Source organism: Episyrphus balteatus, chromosome 2, assembly GCF_945859705.1.
Source record: "Episyrphus balteatus chromosome 2, idEpiBalt1.1, whole genome shotgun sequence".
Classification (NCBI taxonomy): Eukaryota; Metazoa; Arthropoda; class Insecta; order Diptera; family Syrphidae; genus Episyrphus; species Episyrphus balteatus.
Window position 1 is genome coordinate 128774669 of NC_079135.1, and position 16112 is coordinate 128790780.

Genomic DNA, 16112 nt, shown 5'->3' on the forward strand with positions numbered 1-16112 from the left:
AATTATAAACTAAAATGTAAGTTAAAATTTTTGGAAAAAACCTTCAATATAAAATGTAAGTTACCTGAATAGTTCTTTTCAACAATAAAAAAAAGTTTTTCAATTCAGGCAAAAGTCCATTATATTTTAATTTTTTTTTTTGACCACCCTAACGTACGCACGTTTTGTTACAGGAAAAAAGTTGTTTTATTTCTATAAACATTAATAATTTCTATATGATTCTTGCATATTTTAGTGTTGACTGGTTAAAAATTATTTTTCAAACACCGTAATTTTTGGGTTGTCATATTTTTGAAACACTCTATCACTAAAACGGTTGCTCGTAGGAAAAAAAAAATGTCTACCTGCGAAAGAAATAAAAAGTAAGGAATCAAACCTGACAGACTTTTTGAATTCCACATAAGAACGGCTGAAGCTCTAAAACTGCGTACTTAGATTTTGGTTATTCCTCCATATAAATATCTAAGATGGACTGCCTAGTTCTAGTTAAAAAAAAATCTGAGATTTGTTGGGTCCTCCTGAAAAAAAAAAAAAATTCAGTAGAACACCGGTTATATGTAAAGGAAATACAAGAAAAGTTTAAATTTACCACATTGTAAGGAAAATATTGAGGTCTAATTTATTCAAAATTGTAAAAGGATATAGTAAAAGAATTATATAAGATAACAGTTTTTTGTTTTATTTTGTTAAAAAATATGCATTATACACAGTTAGAATAATCCTTACAAACTCCAAAATTACAATACATTTATGTTCTAACTAAATTCTTAAATAACTGGTCGATTCAATAGCAGCCAATTCTTTCAATGCCTTTCGATTTACTTTTGAATAATTACACATTGGAACTGTTTCAACAACTTTCAAAAACCTAACAAATTTAGATTCCTCTTTTGTGAGATGTTTTCTTAACAAAGCTAATAATTCATCTTCAACACCATCACGTTTGGAAAAATCTTTTAATACTACATAAAATGTTCCTATTTCTGAATCTGCAATCTCAGGATCAGGATATCCAACTAAAGCTGATATTAATACCTTCGGGTGGTTATTAATGATATTTTCAATATCAGTTGGAACAACCTTTAAAGAAAAAAGTATTTAAGTTAAAACATATCAAAGTCTTGTAAAAAAAAAAAAATTACAAATTGTCCATTGTACCGCAGAAGATACTTGTATCTTGTTATAACATTTAATAAATGATCGGAATCCATGTAACCATACTCATCAGTTGTGTACCATCCATCTCCTTTTAAATGCTCCTTATTGGCTTTGTCATTTTTAAAGTATCCAATCAATGGTATCTTTGATCTCAAACACAATCGACCCTTTTCATTCGGTCCCAGATTGTTACCATGTTCATCAATAACTTTCAAATCGTATCCATTAAATAATATACCTCCATTGACAATTCTACCAGGCACATCTTCGTCAGAAGCTATTACTCCTTGTAGTTCTGTCATTCCATAACAAGTTATAATCTTACATTTTGGAATAATTTCTGCCGCATATGCAATTATTGAATCTGTAACAACTTCACCTCCCAACAATACTGTCCTCAAAGAGCTCAACTTTGATCTTTGATTATCTTTATCAGCACGTTGAAGGGTTTGCAGAAGTAGAATTGAAACCGTACTAAAATGTGTGACTTGATTTTTGGACAATAATTCATATTCATAAGTATCATCAAAATCTTTTTCACATCTTGCCGTATAAATCCGTTTGACGTCAAAAAAGATCGGTTGGAACATCATCTCGACTTGACACATCCAACGAAGATCTGACAAAACGCAAACTACACTTTTCGGAGGCATATGCCACCATGTATTGTAAAGTCCCATCATTACCATGGCATGAGAATGTATAGAAATTTTTGGTCTTCCTGTTGAACCTGAGGTAAAAGGTAAAAGTGCTGCCAATTTACTTGGATCTCCAATATCTGGAGGTTGGAAGTTGTCAATATTATCGATTGGCTTAAATAGAATTTCATCAACTGAATCAGTTTCAGAGTCTAAACTTAAAGTATGTTTTAAATTTGATAGCTTGAGATTCTTAAGAGCTTGAAAAACATCATTTTTGAATTCTTCTTCATAAAGAATAGCAGTTGGGTTCAATAAATCAAAATAATACTCGATGTCATCTGAAAGATTTTAAAAAATAAATTAGGTCTCGGATTATAGTCGAATTGAAGTTATCTTACCTCCTTTCAAATCCAAGTAAAAGAAATTAATTGGGGCTCCAATAGTGTACAATGCAAACGTTATAGGAGTTATTTTTAAATTTGTTTTCGAAAACACAATAACAATATCGCCCTTCTTCACTCCGAGTCGCATTAAATTGTGTGCAACTGTTATTGTATCCGAGCGGATTTGTCTAGCAGTACGTGAAATTCCAGATTCATGTTCAACTTCTATGATTTTATTTGGATCGGTTTCTTTCAGTTTTTGAAGTATCGAATGACCAATACCAATGTTGGGATAGTTGAGTTCAAGTGGTGGAGCACTCCATATTTTTTCGGACTTATTGTATATGTTTGCCATGTTGGGAGTTACTTTCGAGATTGATTTATGTTCGTTATTGTGTTCTAAAAGAAAAGATATAAATAAGATGTAAAATTGATAAGCAATGACAATACGGAATGAACCTTAAAATTTGTGTGTAGGTACCTAGTCTTTATTTATTCTTCTTTTTCAACTTATGACAATACAAAAAACTTGTGTGTACTCATGTACACGAGTTAAAAGTTATATGTTCTTCCGAATGTTTAAACAAACAGAATTTATTTGGAAATAAATAAATTGCACGACTAAGGGTCGCACGTACTTGCTTTTATGCTTAAAGTAACTCTAATTTAAATTTTGATATTTTGAAGAAATTTCATAAGTAGTGTGAAAAAATAAAATCTGTTTTTATAATTAATAAAACACCGTTTTAAATGATCTTATACAAAAAAAAACAAAGTATGCCATTTTATTTCTTGTATAAAAAGGTATTTTTAGAAAAAAAAATTTCGAAAATCGTTGGAGTCGTTTTTTTTTTAAATAATTTTTTTATATATAAAAATTTTCTAACATTTTTCAAAAAAAAAAATTGGTATGCCATTTTGATGAAATAATTAATTTACACAAAAAAACGAAATTTCAAAATTTATCGTGAACCCGTTTTCAAAGAATTGATTTTTCGAAAAAAAAATTTGAAATATTTTTTTAAAAATCCAAAAATTTGTTTTTTGAAAATTTTCTTTAATTTTAATATTTTTGTATAAAAAATTTCGTTGAAATCGGGTGAGTCTTGTACGTGATATTTAGAAACCAAAAAAACCGTCAGAACTATGTCAGGTACCGTTTATAAGGGTACAAAAAATATTTTTTTTATTTCAAAAGTTGGCAGTTTTGTGTAATACTACACACAAAAATTTTAATCAATATCGTTAGAGCAGTTTTTGAAAAAAATGAACTTTTAGTTTTGGTCATAAAAATAAAATTTCAATTTCCCCTCTAGGGAATCACCCAAAACTGCTAAATACCAAGTTTGAAGAAAATCACTTCACTCGTTTAGGCTGCAGCTCCAGATAGAGACAGACACACAGACAGACAGACAGAATTGCCGGACCCACTTTTTTGGCATTCTCCATCATCGTAATGTCACGTAAAATTGTTATCTCAAGTTCGATTTTTTTTACGAATCCTAAACTTGCCCTATATCGCAAGTAAAAAAAATAAACAAACAACTAGATAAATGTTCAATCTATTTACAATCTGAAAAATGTGGAATGCAATATTATTGGCTTCATAATAGTGTAAATGGTTAAAAAAATACAAAAAAAAAATAAATAAAAAAAAAAATACAAAAAAAAAATTTTAAATAGAAAAAAAAATACAAAATTGCTGTGGCTGTTCTAGTTTTTAAGTAGTTTTAAGTAGTTTAAGTAGTTTTAATTAGTTTTTAAGTAGTTTTAATTAGTTTTAAAGTTTTAAAATAAACACAAAAAAATGATCAGAATCCAAGTTTTTTTATAAATTATTATTTCTTCGAAAAAATAAAACCGTGAAATACTATTTGAATTAAATTAGTTTTAAAGCCGAAAGGCATTAGTATTAAGAAAAAAGAAGTATAACTTAGAGTGCCCGTATAGGGTCAGTAAGTTAGTTGTAAGTAATTGATAAGTAGGCTAGTTTTTATTAATTTTTGTCTAACTTTAAGATAGTTTTAAGATGATGAAAATGAATTTAAAATTAAAAACAAAAAAAAAAAATAAATAAAATGCACCCTAACATGGGTCGCACGTACTTTGCTTCTATGGTAAAAGTAACTCTAATATTAAAGGTTTTTACTGAACAAAATTAGGAAATATTTTTAAATAGATTTTCTAAGGAATTTCTTAAAAAAAAAAAAAAAATCTGTTTATATAATTAATTAAACACCGTTTTAAATGATCTTTTACAAAACAAAGAAAGAAATTTTTAGAAAAAAAAAATACCATAAAAATAACAAAAATAAAATTCGAAACATATTACAAAATAAAGCATTCCCGCTAATATTATGAACACATTAATAAATCAACACGAAAACCAAAACCAACACACGCCAGAAGAAGAAAAAGAAAAACAGATATACAAATCCTTCACCTATATAAAAGAAATAACAGAGAGGTTTAAGAACGCACAGCTTTTTTATAAAGAGAAATATAAAATAGCAATGAAATCCAACTATAAAACTGCACAATTGTATACTAATTTAAAAACAAAAATTGATAAAATGGAATATTAGGATTTAATTTACAAAATCAATTGTAACGGCAACGCTGACGAAGAATGTAACCAGATTTATATTGGAACCACAAAACAAAAATTTGAAAATAGACTGGCAGGACACAAGTCACCATAACAAAAGAATGACCATCGAAACTTTACATATCATCATTCATCAATGCCGACAACACCATGAACCGTCGAACTGATATGGAAGATGTCAGCCCTCAATACAAACACCTATTGGAGGGGAAGGGAACAAAAAGCTTTTAATATTATGTACTATCTGTTGTAATTGTTTTAATTTTGCATTTCCTTAGACGGGAAACCGACGAAGTTACGAATACCAAAGTTACGGGCGACAGAGTTACGAGCGTCAAAGTTACGCGAAACCGAAGTTACGAAAAACTAGAGTTACGAATTCTAAAGTTATGTTAAGCTATGACATGTGATTTTTGGGTTGGCAATGGAAATTATGGAAATACAAACAAGAGATTAACATTTTTCTCATTGGTCAGAACTAAATGAGTAAAGCGAAAATGGGTGTTATTTAAAATGGGTTTTTGTTTGATTTTTAACTTATCCTGTGTCAATAAATAAACAAAAAAGGAATAGGGTTGTTTTTTGCATAAAAAGATTAAACCACACCCATTTTCGTTAAAATCTATTAAAATAACCAATGAGAATCGATATTCTCTTATTTATGTTTCCATAATTCCATATCGTTCCTCGCAATTGTTGCCAACCCAAAAATCACATGTCATAGCTTAACATAACTTTAGAATTCGTAACTCTAGTTTTTCGTAACTTCGGTTTCGCGTAACTTTGACGGCCGTAACTCTGTCGCGCGTAACTCTGTTATTCGTAACTCCGTTACCATTTCCTTTTCTAAGAGCAATCGTATTGACTTTATTAGATTCACCATCAAAAAATACCTTGAAAACATGTATCATATGATGATATTCGACAAACATTTTTCTCAGTATATTTTTGACATTCACCCCCTCCCTCTTTTCTGCGAAAAAACACCCAACTTTTTTTTGTAGACTTTAAAAAAAAAAAAAGTTTTAAAAATTAATAAAAAATGTAAGTCAGCGTTATGATACCTTTTTCACACACAACTTAACCCATCAAAAAAACACCCTTTCACCAAAAATAATTTTAAGAACTTTATAAATCCCTTGTCCCTGCTTTATCTAAAACCTTCATCGCGAATTTTATCAGTGTAGCATGTTTTCCACATGGGTTTCGGATATATTTTACCTGTTGAAGTCAAAAAACAAGCACCCTTGTTTTTAATCGGCAATAACTTTTCTTAGAGCAATCGTATTGACTTTAATTTTATGTCATTAGATTCACCATCAAAAAATACCTTGAAAACATGTGTCATATGATGATATTCGACAAACAATTTTTTTCAGTATATTTTTGACCTTCAACCCCTCCCGCGGTGAAACACCCTTCCAACCAACTTTTTTTATAGACTTTTTTTGTACTTGGTTCTTATCCCAAAATGAAACTTTTTGCCAAGTTTCATGAGTGTAACATTTTTTTTTTTTTATTTCTTGATTTTATGTACTATTTTACCTGTACTATGAAAAGGAAGCCGAATTTGAAAATTTGTATTAAAAAATTTTCTGTATATCGGCCATTCCTAAGTAACGGAGAAGACATACATATATTGACCTTGTTTTCAGTTTATCTCGTTGAAGAAGCAATCTTCTTCTTGAAACTTGGTAGGTCTTAAGGGCTGATGATAGAGTTGATCTTCTAGAAGTTTCACGAAAAACTAATCAAATGTATCCAAAATATTCACAGATAAAGTGGTAACGGAGAAGACGTGTACAAGTCTTCTCCGTTACCGTCTTTGTATGTGAATAATTTAGCTATTTTGAATTACATAGTTATTAAGACCTACCAAGTTTCAAGAAAAAGATTGCTTCTTCAACGAGATAAACTGGAAACAAGTTTAAACTGCGAAACTAAGGTTCATTGGATAAATTTTTTATTTGAAACTAAAAACATTAAATTTTAACTATTTGTTCGTAAATTCTCAAGATATAATTTAAATGAGAGCACACTGAATTTTCACTGGAATTTGGTATCAATATACAAAAATACAGTAGAATTCACAATTTCGTAGATTTTGAAAAAAAAAACACAACATCGATTTAATAACACAGGGAATATATTTATGAAGAGTTAAAAGAAAAATAGAAAAACAGTTTATAACTGGAATGATCTTTACCAAATATGATGTTATAGATCCTTTTATCACCGTACCGACGAGTTGTACCACAAAAGCTATTCTAATTCAACTGAGCACCTTTCAAATACTTTAATACTGCCAAATATTTTCATAACATTGGTTAATTTTTTATTTCATTTTTTTTTTAAGTTATCGTCTAATTATAGATTAACTTTTAGTTAAAATTTTTCCACTTGATATCTATTGATTTTAGTCATTAATTAAGGTTTGTATTTAAAATCAATTTTTTTATCTTAAAATTTTAATTGTTTTATTGTATCACAATATATTTAGAACCATGCTATATTTAGGATTTAAGATTAGTTATATTATCAAATATCACTCTTTTAAAATCTATCTCAGGAAATGGTTCTAAACGTAGTCAATTTATCTGTGAACTAAAAAAATTCTTTATAGAAAGTTAAAAAATGTAAACTTATCAGAAAACCACTTCTAGATTTGTTTTTTTTTTTATTTATTTGTAAGAAAAACCACCTATGATGTAGTTTCTATTTTGCTTGCATTATTTTTCTATAGAAACACTGCAAATTATGATAAATCCAGTTGAAGTGAATTGCATCATAAGGTTAATGCAGTAATGGCATTTAAATGTTTTTATAGGAGATTGTATAGAAATGAAAAATGCTATTTTAAAAAATTCAGTTTTTTAACATCTCTGTTTTAGATTACAATGAAATACCTGTTCATGGTCAACTGGTATTTAATTAGCTAGCATGTTAAATAAGCGTAAGAATTAATTGATAATTTCTTACAACTAGGTTATTTACATTTGTATCGCGCGAAAATCGGTACTTTCCTGAATATTTACAAATTAATATGAACTTTGTTTTATTAAAAACTGTTTGGCTTAATGTAATATGCATGTGTAAACAAAAAATGACGTGTCTCCATAATCGGTATTTTGATTTAATTTTCGAATTTTCAAATTTGGCACAAATGATGATTTAAAAAATACATATATGTACAGTGACGAGCAAAAGTGGTCAAATGTTTTGCCTTTTTTGAGAAAGTTGTTTAAAACTTAGTGTTCTTTACATGAATTAAATCGTTTTTATTTTATTATTTGTTTTTTTGCATTTGTTTTCCTGATTAAAATTTAAAAAAATGCTTCATTGTTCAAAAATGGAGAGTATCATATTGGCATTTGGACTTGACCAATTCTGCTCGTTTTGGAAAAAGGCTTTTGTTTCAATATATTGAGTGTACTAGAATTAATTTTTACCACTTTTAACCACTTTTAACAATGCCGCGAGATAGGATCTATCAATCTGTGAAGAAATAATTTAAAAATTCGGTCGTATTTCAGTTTAATGGAAAGCTCAAAGCTCATCGCTTTTAGACTTGTGTTTTTTTTACTGCGCTTACAATTTCTTCAAAAATTTCAACAGATTTTCAGCCAGATTATGTCAGGGTCTTATGCTGACTACGAAACTGTCTAAAATTTTTTATTGCTGAAGCAATATTTGACAATTTTAAAGGTTTTGCTGGGGTCTTCATCTTGTTGAAAAATTATATCAGACAACACGGAGTCTTCTTTTGCCAAAAAACTTGGTAAATTGTTTCGTTTTATATCAGGATAGGTTCGCTTGTTCATTATTTTTTCAAAATTAGCTAGCAATCCACAAGATAACACCGGAAAATATTCTTGAGTCCATAATAATTTATGTCCGTTCTATAAACTTGATACTGCTGAAATGTTTTTTCCAGTTTTGGATAGTAACTAGATTTGCATTCTATTTCTTCTGAGTTCTCGTCAATCCAATCTACTTTTCCCATTGGTTATTGATTCTTTTTTGTGGTTATAGTTAAAGTTTTAGTAAAAGTTTTAGTAAAAATTCATCTAACCTAACGATTTTTGACTTAAAAAAAAGGTTTGGTGATGTTCTGTTTGAGTTTTTGGGGGGAGTTCCCGACCTTTGATAAAATTTGAAGATATGATGAGGAGGAGAATCTATCTTGATATAAAACGGTACAATTTAACAAGTTTTTTGGCAAAAGAAGACTCCGTGTCGTGTGATATAATTTTTCAACTACATGAAGACCCCACGAAAACCTTTAAAATTGTCAAATATTGCTTCGGAAATCAGAAATTTAAGACAGTTGCGTAGTCAGCACAAGGCCCTGACCCATTTTGGCTGAAAATCTGTTGAAATTTTTGAAGAAATTGTAAGCGCAGTAAAAAAACACAAGTCTAAAAGCGATGAGCTATGAGCTTTCCATTAAGCTAAAATACGACCGAATTTTTAAATTATTTCTTCACAGATTGATAGATCCTATCTCGAGGCATTGTTAAAAGTGGTTAAAAGTGGTAAAAATTAATTCTAGTACACTCAATATATTGAAACAAAAGCCTTTTTCCAAAACGAGCAGAATTGGTCAAGTCCAAATACCAATATGATACTCTCCATTTTTGGACAATGAAGCATTTTTTAAAATTTTAATCAGGAAAATTAATGGTGGCATAATATAGAAAAATAATAAAATAAAAACGATTTAATTTATGTAAAGAACACTAAGTTTTAAACAACTTTTTCAAAAAAGGCAAAACATTTGACCACTTTTGCTCGTCACTGTACGTAACTACACTCAGGTAAAAAAAAATAGTAATATGATATAAAATGGTTTTAGATATTCAGCCGTATTTATAAACGCATCATAGACAGTGCATAACTTTATGCACTCTTAATAATAACCTTAAACAGAAAATTGCTATTTATAAATTTTATGCAACGTATAACAACGCAGCCGTTTAGAGCAGTTTAGTGAAATCTAATAAATAATAATATAACTATTTTTCATAGTGAAAATCGTGATAATTGAATCATTTATTTGCAAAACATGATAAGTCCATGATTTTAAATTTTTGAGGAGAAGAAAAAAACGTTCTATTTTCTTTTGATATGCGTAGAAAAATTTATAAAAAATATATTCTGTAGAACTCTTGCCTAGCTACAAAATACCGTTTCGTTTTTAATTTTTGGAGCGATAGCTCAAAAGATAAAAAATAAAAACGCTTTTGGACTTATCATACTTTGAAAATAAACGGATGTGAAATTAGTTTTTAAATGAATATGCAATTTTGCTTTTAGCCCCAGTCTATCAAACAATTGTATTTGAGAATAAAATACAATGTCCGGACTAATTATTTAACTTTAAAGTAGCTTTAAACTTTAGATTTTTAGCTATTAATCTAATATACCATTAACACAAAAAGAAGCGGTTGTTTATTTTCAAAAGATGATAAGTCCGGGACTTATTCTATTTTTGATACTAAAAAAATATTTCGCGTAGCCAGCGGCGTACGTTGAGTCGCCGGGGCCCCGGGGCAAGACTAAATTTTGGGGCACCTTTGATACTTGGGGCCCCTTAGATACAAAAAAAAGTACGTATAAAGCATACATTTTTTTTTGTATAGCTTATTTATTTTTAGGTTTATTTTAATGTTTTAATATGTTGGTAATGCACTTTGCTATACTTAATTAAAATTTCTATCATAAAAGTAGTAAATACTTGTACTAGGGGCCCCCAAAATTAAATATTTAAAGACCACTAAAATAAAAATTTGTTTAGCTTAGAATTGATAGTTCTTGGGGCCTCTGTTCTGAAGTAATATGTACATGTACACAATTGATTTTCCAACATCAAACATAGTTTATTTCTTTTGGGGCCCCTGAAAAATTATTTTTTGGGCCTCAAAATTAAGTGCCTCTAAGGCCCCTAAAATATAATTTAATTTTTTTTTGGAGCCAAGAGTTAATAGGTATTGGGGCCTATGTTCTGAAGTAATATTCGGAATGCCACCAATAACGTATTGTTTTTATTTTGGGCCCTGATGTATTTATGTTGGGGCCCCTGAATTGATATTTAATTTTCCATTTGATTTTTTTGAACCACTGAAGTAATAGCTTTAGAGGATCCTCAAATAATATTTGTCATGCCATCAGAAAATTTGATGAAGAATTTTGGACTCCTTAGTTATAGATTTTGGGGCCCCCAAATTAATATTTGATTGCCTCTCAACTAACGGGGTTCCTGAAAAATTATTTTTTTGGGACCCTTCATATAATATTTTTGGAGCCCCGAATTCATATATTTTGGGGCTCCTAAAGTAATATTTAGTAATCCATCAACAAATATTTATTTTAAGAAAACAATTTTTTTTAAATTTAATTTTGTTTGACGCCCTGAAGTAAAGGCTTTTGGGGCCCCTCTCCTGAAATAGTTTTTTGCTTTTTTGGGAACCTAATGTATTATTTGTGGTTGCAAAGATTTTTCAAGTAATATTTTTTGGGGCCCTAAGATGAAATAATAATTTTTCTTTTAAAAAAACAGTTTATTTTTTTGGGGCCCCTGGGGTAACCTTTTTATTAAATCAATATATATTGAGTGGCTACCAATGATACTGAATGACATAATTTGTCTCCCTTGTATCCGAAGTGATTCAAATACATTATAATTTACTTCGTAACTCAATTTCTGCTAACAGTTTCCTTCTCTGCATTTTCTCCAAAGGGGGCCCTGGGGTCGGTTGGGGGCCCCGGGGCGCCGCCCCACTTGCCCCAAGGGAGTGTACGCCCCTGCGCGTAGCTGTAAAATCGGATATAGATGGAGTAGATACCTCATATTTTAAAGACAGGCGTGGTTATCTTTGGAGTACAAATTTAGTCAAAAAAACGAATTTTGAAAAAAAGTGGACTTATCATGTTTTGCAAATAAATGGTTCAATTATTTTAAATATTTAAATATAGTCATTTGTGACTATTTTAATAGTTAATCAAAATATTTTCCAAATGAACTATTAAATAGTCAATTTTAACTATTAAAATTGTTAGTTAGAGGGAGTTAAAAAATGCCAGTTATTTGTAACTATTTAAATAGTCAGATGGAGGGACTATACTGCCCATAATCTCGTAAAGGCCCTAACTACACTTTTCTTAGTTCTGAGTTATAGAGGGAAATAGTAAATGTAATATCGCAAATTTCATATAAAAATGAAAAAAATCAAAAGTTCATTTTCAATTTTCTGACGTATTTGAAGACCTAGGCTAAAAAAATAAATGAGGATAAATCAGAGACAATGCCCTAACTCCAAATATGCAAAAAAATCAAAATCGAAAATTTTGTAGATAGGGCCTTTACGAAATTATGGGCAGTATATAAAAAGCGTTTTTTTTTTCAATGCACGGTGAAAACATAACGCCAGCGATAACTTTACTTCTAGTATATTTAATCAGAATAATGTTAAATATACCAGAAATAAAGTTAAATATACCAGAAGTTATCTCTATAGTGTTATAGTGTTATTTAGTTATGTTATAGATACTTATCTCTTCGTTATTTTTTCTCTGTATGGACTTAACATTCTTAGAAAAATTACACTGGTCGGCAACGAGAATAGAGCATGAACCAAACCCTGATTTTTTTTAAGGATTTTTGTGTGCGCCTAGTTTATTATTATTATATTGAGAAAGTAATGTATTGAGTAAATTATCTTTTTGTTTGTATATTTGAGTGTTTTGTGTGTAGGCATTACTTTTAAGACGCTAAAAAGATAAAAACATAGGAAAAGGCAAAAAAAAGGCAATAACAGGAGAAAAGACAAAAAAGGCAATAACGAAAGAAAAGGCAAAATAAAATACATATATTTTGCACGAGGGGGACGTGAAACGTGTTTGTTTTTAATCTATAATGTCGTAGGATTAAGCAAGAAAAAAAGGCAAATTCCACAACATCCTATCCCTGGTCACAGTGGCGTAGATAGGGGGGGGGATCAGGGGGATATATCCCCCCCCCCATTGGGATCGATAATTGTTCAGTATAAACAGTCATGAATAAATAAGTTGAAGAAGCGCACTTTGAAAAAAACGCTATGGATTTCGAGTTCTTGATTAGCTTAAAGGTTATAAATATGGTTTACCAACTTTCGTTGCCATTAAGTCGGTGTTTCAAAGAGTGAATTTAGACTTGGTCCAAGCAATGGAGCTCGCTAAAGATTTAAGGGATCAACTAAAAATTAAACGGGCAGAAGACGACTTATTTTCGAAAGTTTTTTGTATATGGGAAAAATTAGCTGAAATCCTTGACATAGGCGTTAAACATAAGAGAATAGTGAAAGGTTCAAAGTACAGTAAAGAATATTTTCGTGTTACTGTTTTCAATCTTTTTCTCGATTTCTATGTAATGGGCCTTGGAGAAAAATGTACAAACCTTGAAAACACACTAGAAGGGTTTCCGGTTCTTTCTAAGGATTCTTTGTCTGAAATAGACAAAGCAGCTAAAAAATTTAATGAAACTGTTGAGTTTTACCAAAAACTAGACCACATAAAATAGAACAAAAACAATAAGATTTCCTTGTAGTTTTCATCCAAGAAGGAAATATTATTTAAACAATCGGGATTTCCTAATTGTTTTACCGACTTCCAAAAAGGAGGAGTTATTCAATTCGTCTGTACTTTTTTTTTTGTGTTTGTCACCTCATAACTTTGGACCGAGTGAACCAATTTTGATAATTCTTTTTGTAGGTATTGAAAAGCTGGCCTGTTCAGTACCATTAGAAAAACCATAAAACCCAGTTTTGATCCATGGAAGTCGGTTTTGTTTTTTTAATAAAAAAAATACGATCATTTACGGGATCACCTATTTCAACTTACTATAGAAATATTGGTCACAATTTTTGTTCTAGTGCCAAGTTGGAAAAAATATGAAATTTTTACAAAAAATTTTGAAAGATTTTGTACATGAAAATAATAAGAAATCTCTATGGAAAAACCTTATTAATTGTTGATATTAACAAGCTTTCTTCATAAAACAGTTCAATAAGGAAATCTGTTGGTGGTCCTGGTCATATTTTTCTCTGTGTGAAGAATTAAAAACTCAGAAAAGATATTTGATCAGAAGGAAAAATACTTCCTCTATGAACTCATTGAAAGCGCTCGAAAGCTGCACCGAAAAAAGTTGTCCTGGTATTTATATTTTATTAAAGATATTTAAGTACACTGCTGGTTTCTACGTCAACTACCGAAAGAACTTTCTCCAATTTAAAGAGAATAAAAACAATACAAAGAAGCATTATTTAAACTTAAAACCCCCCCCCCCCCTTAGCAAAAAGCTATCTACGCCACTGCCTGGTCATGAGTGTATCTCAAAAACTAGACGTGATAGAATAAATCTGTACACAGTTTTGAATTCAGCACACTAAAGTCAATGAAAAAATCACCTAACAAAGTTCTTGCTTCCGACTTTTTTTTGTTTTTTGCCAACCAGTGTTATTACTGCAGTTAAGGGAAAAGGGAATGGGCGTTTAATATGTGTCTATAACAAGTAGTAATGGTTAGGGAAATTTTTTTTTATGTTTATGTTTTTCTACCACGAAACCATCAATAATTATTGTAACTTATTTACAGCCATAGTAGTTTTTTTTTGACATCTGTGTTTAAAATTCCAAGGAAATACCTGCTCACATTCAACTTGTTTTTTTTTTCTAGCTTGAAAAAAATTCTAGCGTGTTTAATAAGCGTAAGAATTAATTGATAATTTCTAACAACTTGTGTAATTTACATTAAATCGCGTAAAAATCATGCATGTATATTTATTTACTAATTTGAACTTGAAATACTTAATGAGTTAATATTATTTTTTATTGTTAAAACATGTCTAGCTCAAAAAATGACTTACATACATTCCATTGTCAGTATTTTGAGGTAATTGCCATTTGTTTGTGATTTTTTAAAGTATGTTGACTCTTTGGGACTTATTGATTGATAAGTTAAAATAAATGTATAATTTGTTTAAAAAAGCTTTTATATTTAAAAAAAATAACTTATTAATATATAAACTGACTTAAAAAAATTTATATAAATAAATTCTATTGTAGGTATAATTCTTTGACTTTATCAGAACAAACAATTTACAATTTATTTAACAGAAGTTGGCCTCCACCTCTCTGACTTCTGTCTTTGACTTTCTTTCTTATATTCATTCATAAAATCTTCTGTTGGTAATCGTTCAGCAAATAAAAGATATACTATGTAATTCTTAAATAAATTTACTGTGCCCACAATCTATTTGCATGGGGTGTAGGTATAAGATCACAAATAGATATAAAATCTTCAAAACTTTATGTTTATATTTAGATCATTTTTTTTTTTTTTTTTTGTATAAAATGCTCAAGCTCTCTTGTTAGTGATCATTTCAATTCCAAAATGTTTCGAAAATACTCAAAAATTTCAATAGTTGGTTAGTGCTATTATCTATTTTGTCGATTAAAAAACTACGGCCGTGCTTCGTTGATAATTTGCAAAATCAAAAAAGTGGTCAAGTTGAAGTTTAAGTTTTATAATTAAAACAGAACAAAAATACGTATATCAGAGTTTTTTTCACAAAATATAGTTGAAAGAAAACAAATTGTTTTCAAATATGTATGTATGTGCATTGTGGTTGTGTTTTTCTTATCTTTTATTTATTTGTTTTCATTCATTCAGAACTTTTAAATAATTAGCATCTACTTTCACTTTAATTTCGTTTTTCTTAGCCTCTAGCCTTCCGTTGAAGACTTCAGAGTCTGGAGTTAACTCATACTTGTTTGCTTCGTGATTCCTAATTCTTTCCCATAGATATTTTTACGACCCATTGACGTAAACGTAAAACTTTCCTGTCATTAATCCGATTATAATGTGGTCTTGATATACCGAACTTTTCTTATAAGAACAATATTGAAATTGCTACGTGACAGTGCATTTAAGCTGCGGCAGGCTTTTGGTTGATTTTATTAAATGATAAAGATAATATAAGGTATATTATATTATAACTGATAAATTAGGTCTAAAAATATGGACTATCCTAGCGAGTCCATTCCAAAGACATTCATGTCCCATGATCACAATATACTATGAGTAACATATCATCGGCTTAAAGTGCAAACCTGCTTTCTGCTACCTGCTATCTCCACATTAAAATAATGTAACAAATTGTTTTCAAATATTATCAGTTCTAAAGTATTTAGTGGAATCGAATCTAAAAAATAATCTCATTTTTTTGTTTTTTTTTTTTTTTTCAATTGAAAATAATATTCCACATACGCCACAGTGACCCGATTC

General features: G+C 29.6%; 2 protein-coding genes across 5 annotated transcripts in view; one reads left to right on the forward strand and one right to left on the reverse strand.

Annotated features, from left to right (window-relative positions):
* Positions 1-16112, forward strand: part of LOC129908198 (dolichyl-diphosphooligosaccharide--protein glycosyltransferase 48 kDa subunit) — a 383207-nt gene that overhangs the window by 274113 nt on the left and 92982 nt on the right. The gene's annotated exons all lie outside the window — the stretch shown is intronic.
* LOC129908192 (putative acyl--CoA ligase YdaB) lies at positions 664-14795 on the reverse strand. Of its 3 annotated transcripts, none has more exons than XM_055984541.1 (4): positions 14692-14795; positions 2198-2581; positions 1143-2137; positions 664-1080 (listed from the first exon to the last, which is right to left on the reverse strand). In XM_055984541.1, the coding sequence occupies exons 2-4, from the start codon at positions 2535-2537 to the stop codon at positions 760-762; spliced, it is 1656 nt and encodes a 551-aa protein (XP_055840516.1). In that variant the 5' UTR covers positions 2538-2581; positions 14692-14795; the 3' UTR covers positions 664-759. The 3 variants fall into 3 exon arrangements, with proteins under 3 accessions (XP_055840516.1, XP_055840514.1, XP_055840515.1); XM_055984539.1 differs by lacking the exon at positions 14692-14795 and adding an exon at positions 6997-7378; XM_055984540.1 differs by lacking the exon at positions 14692-14795 and adding an exon at positions 6336-6496.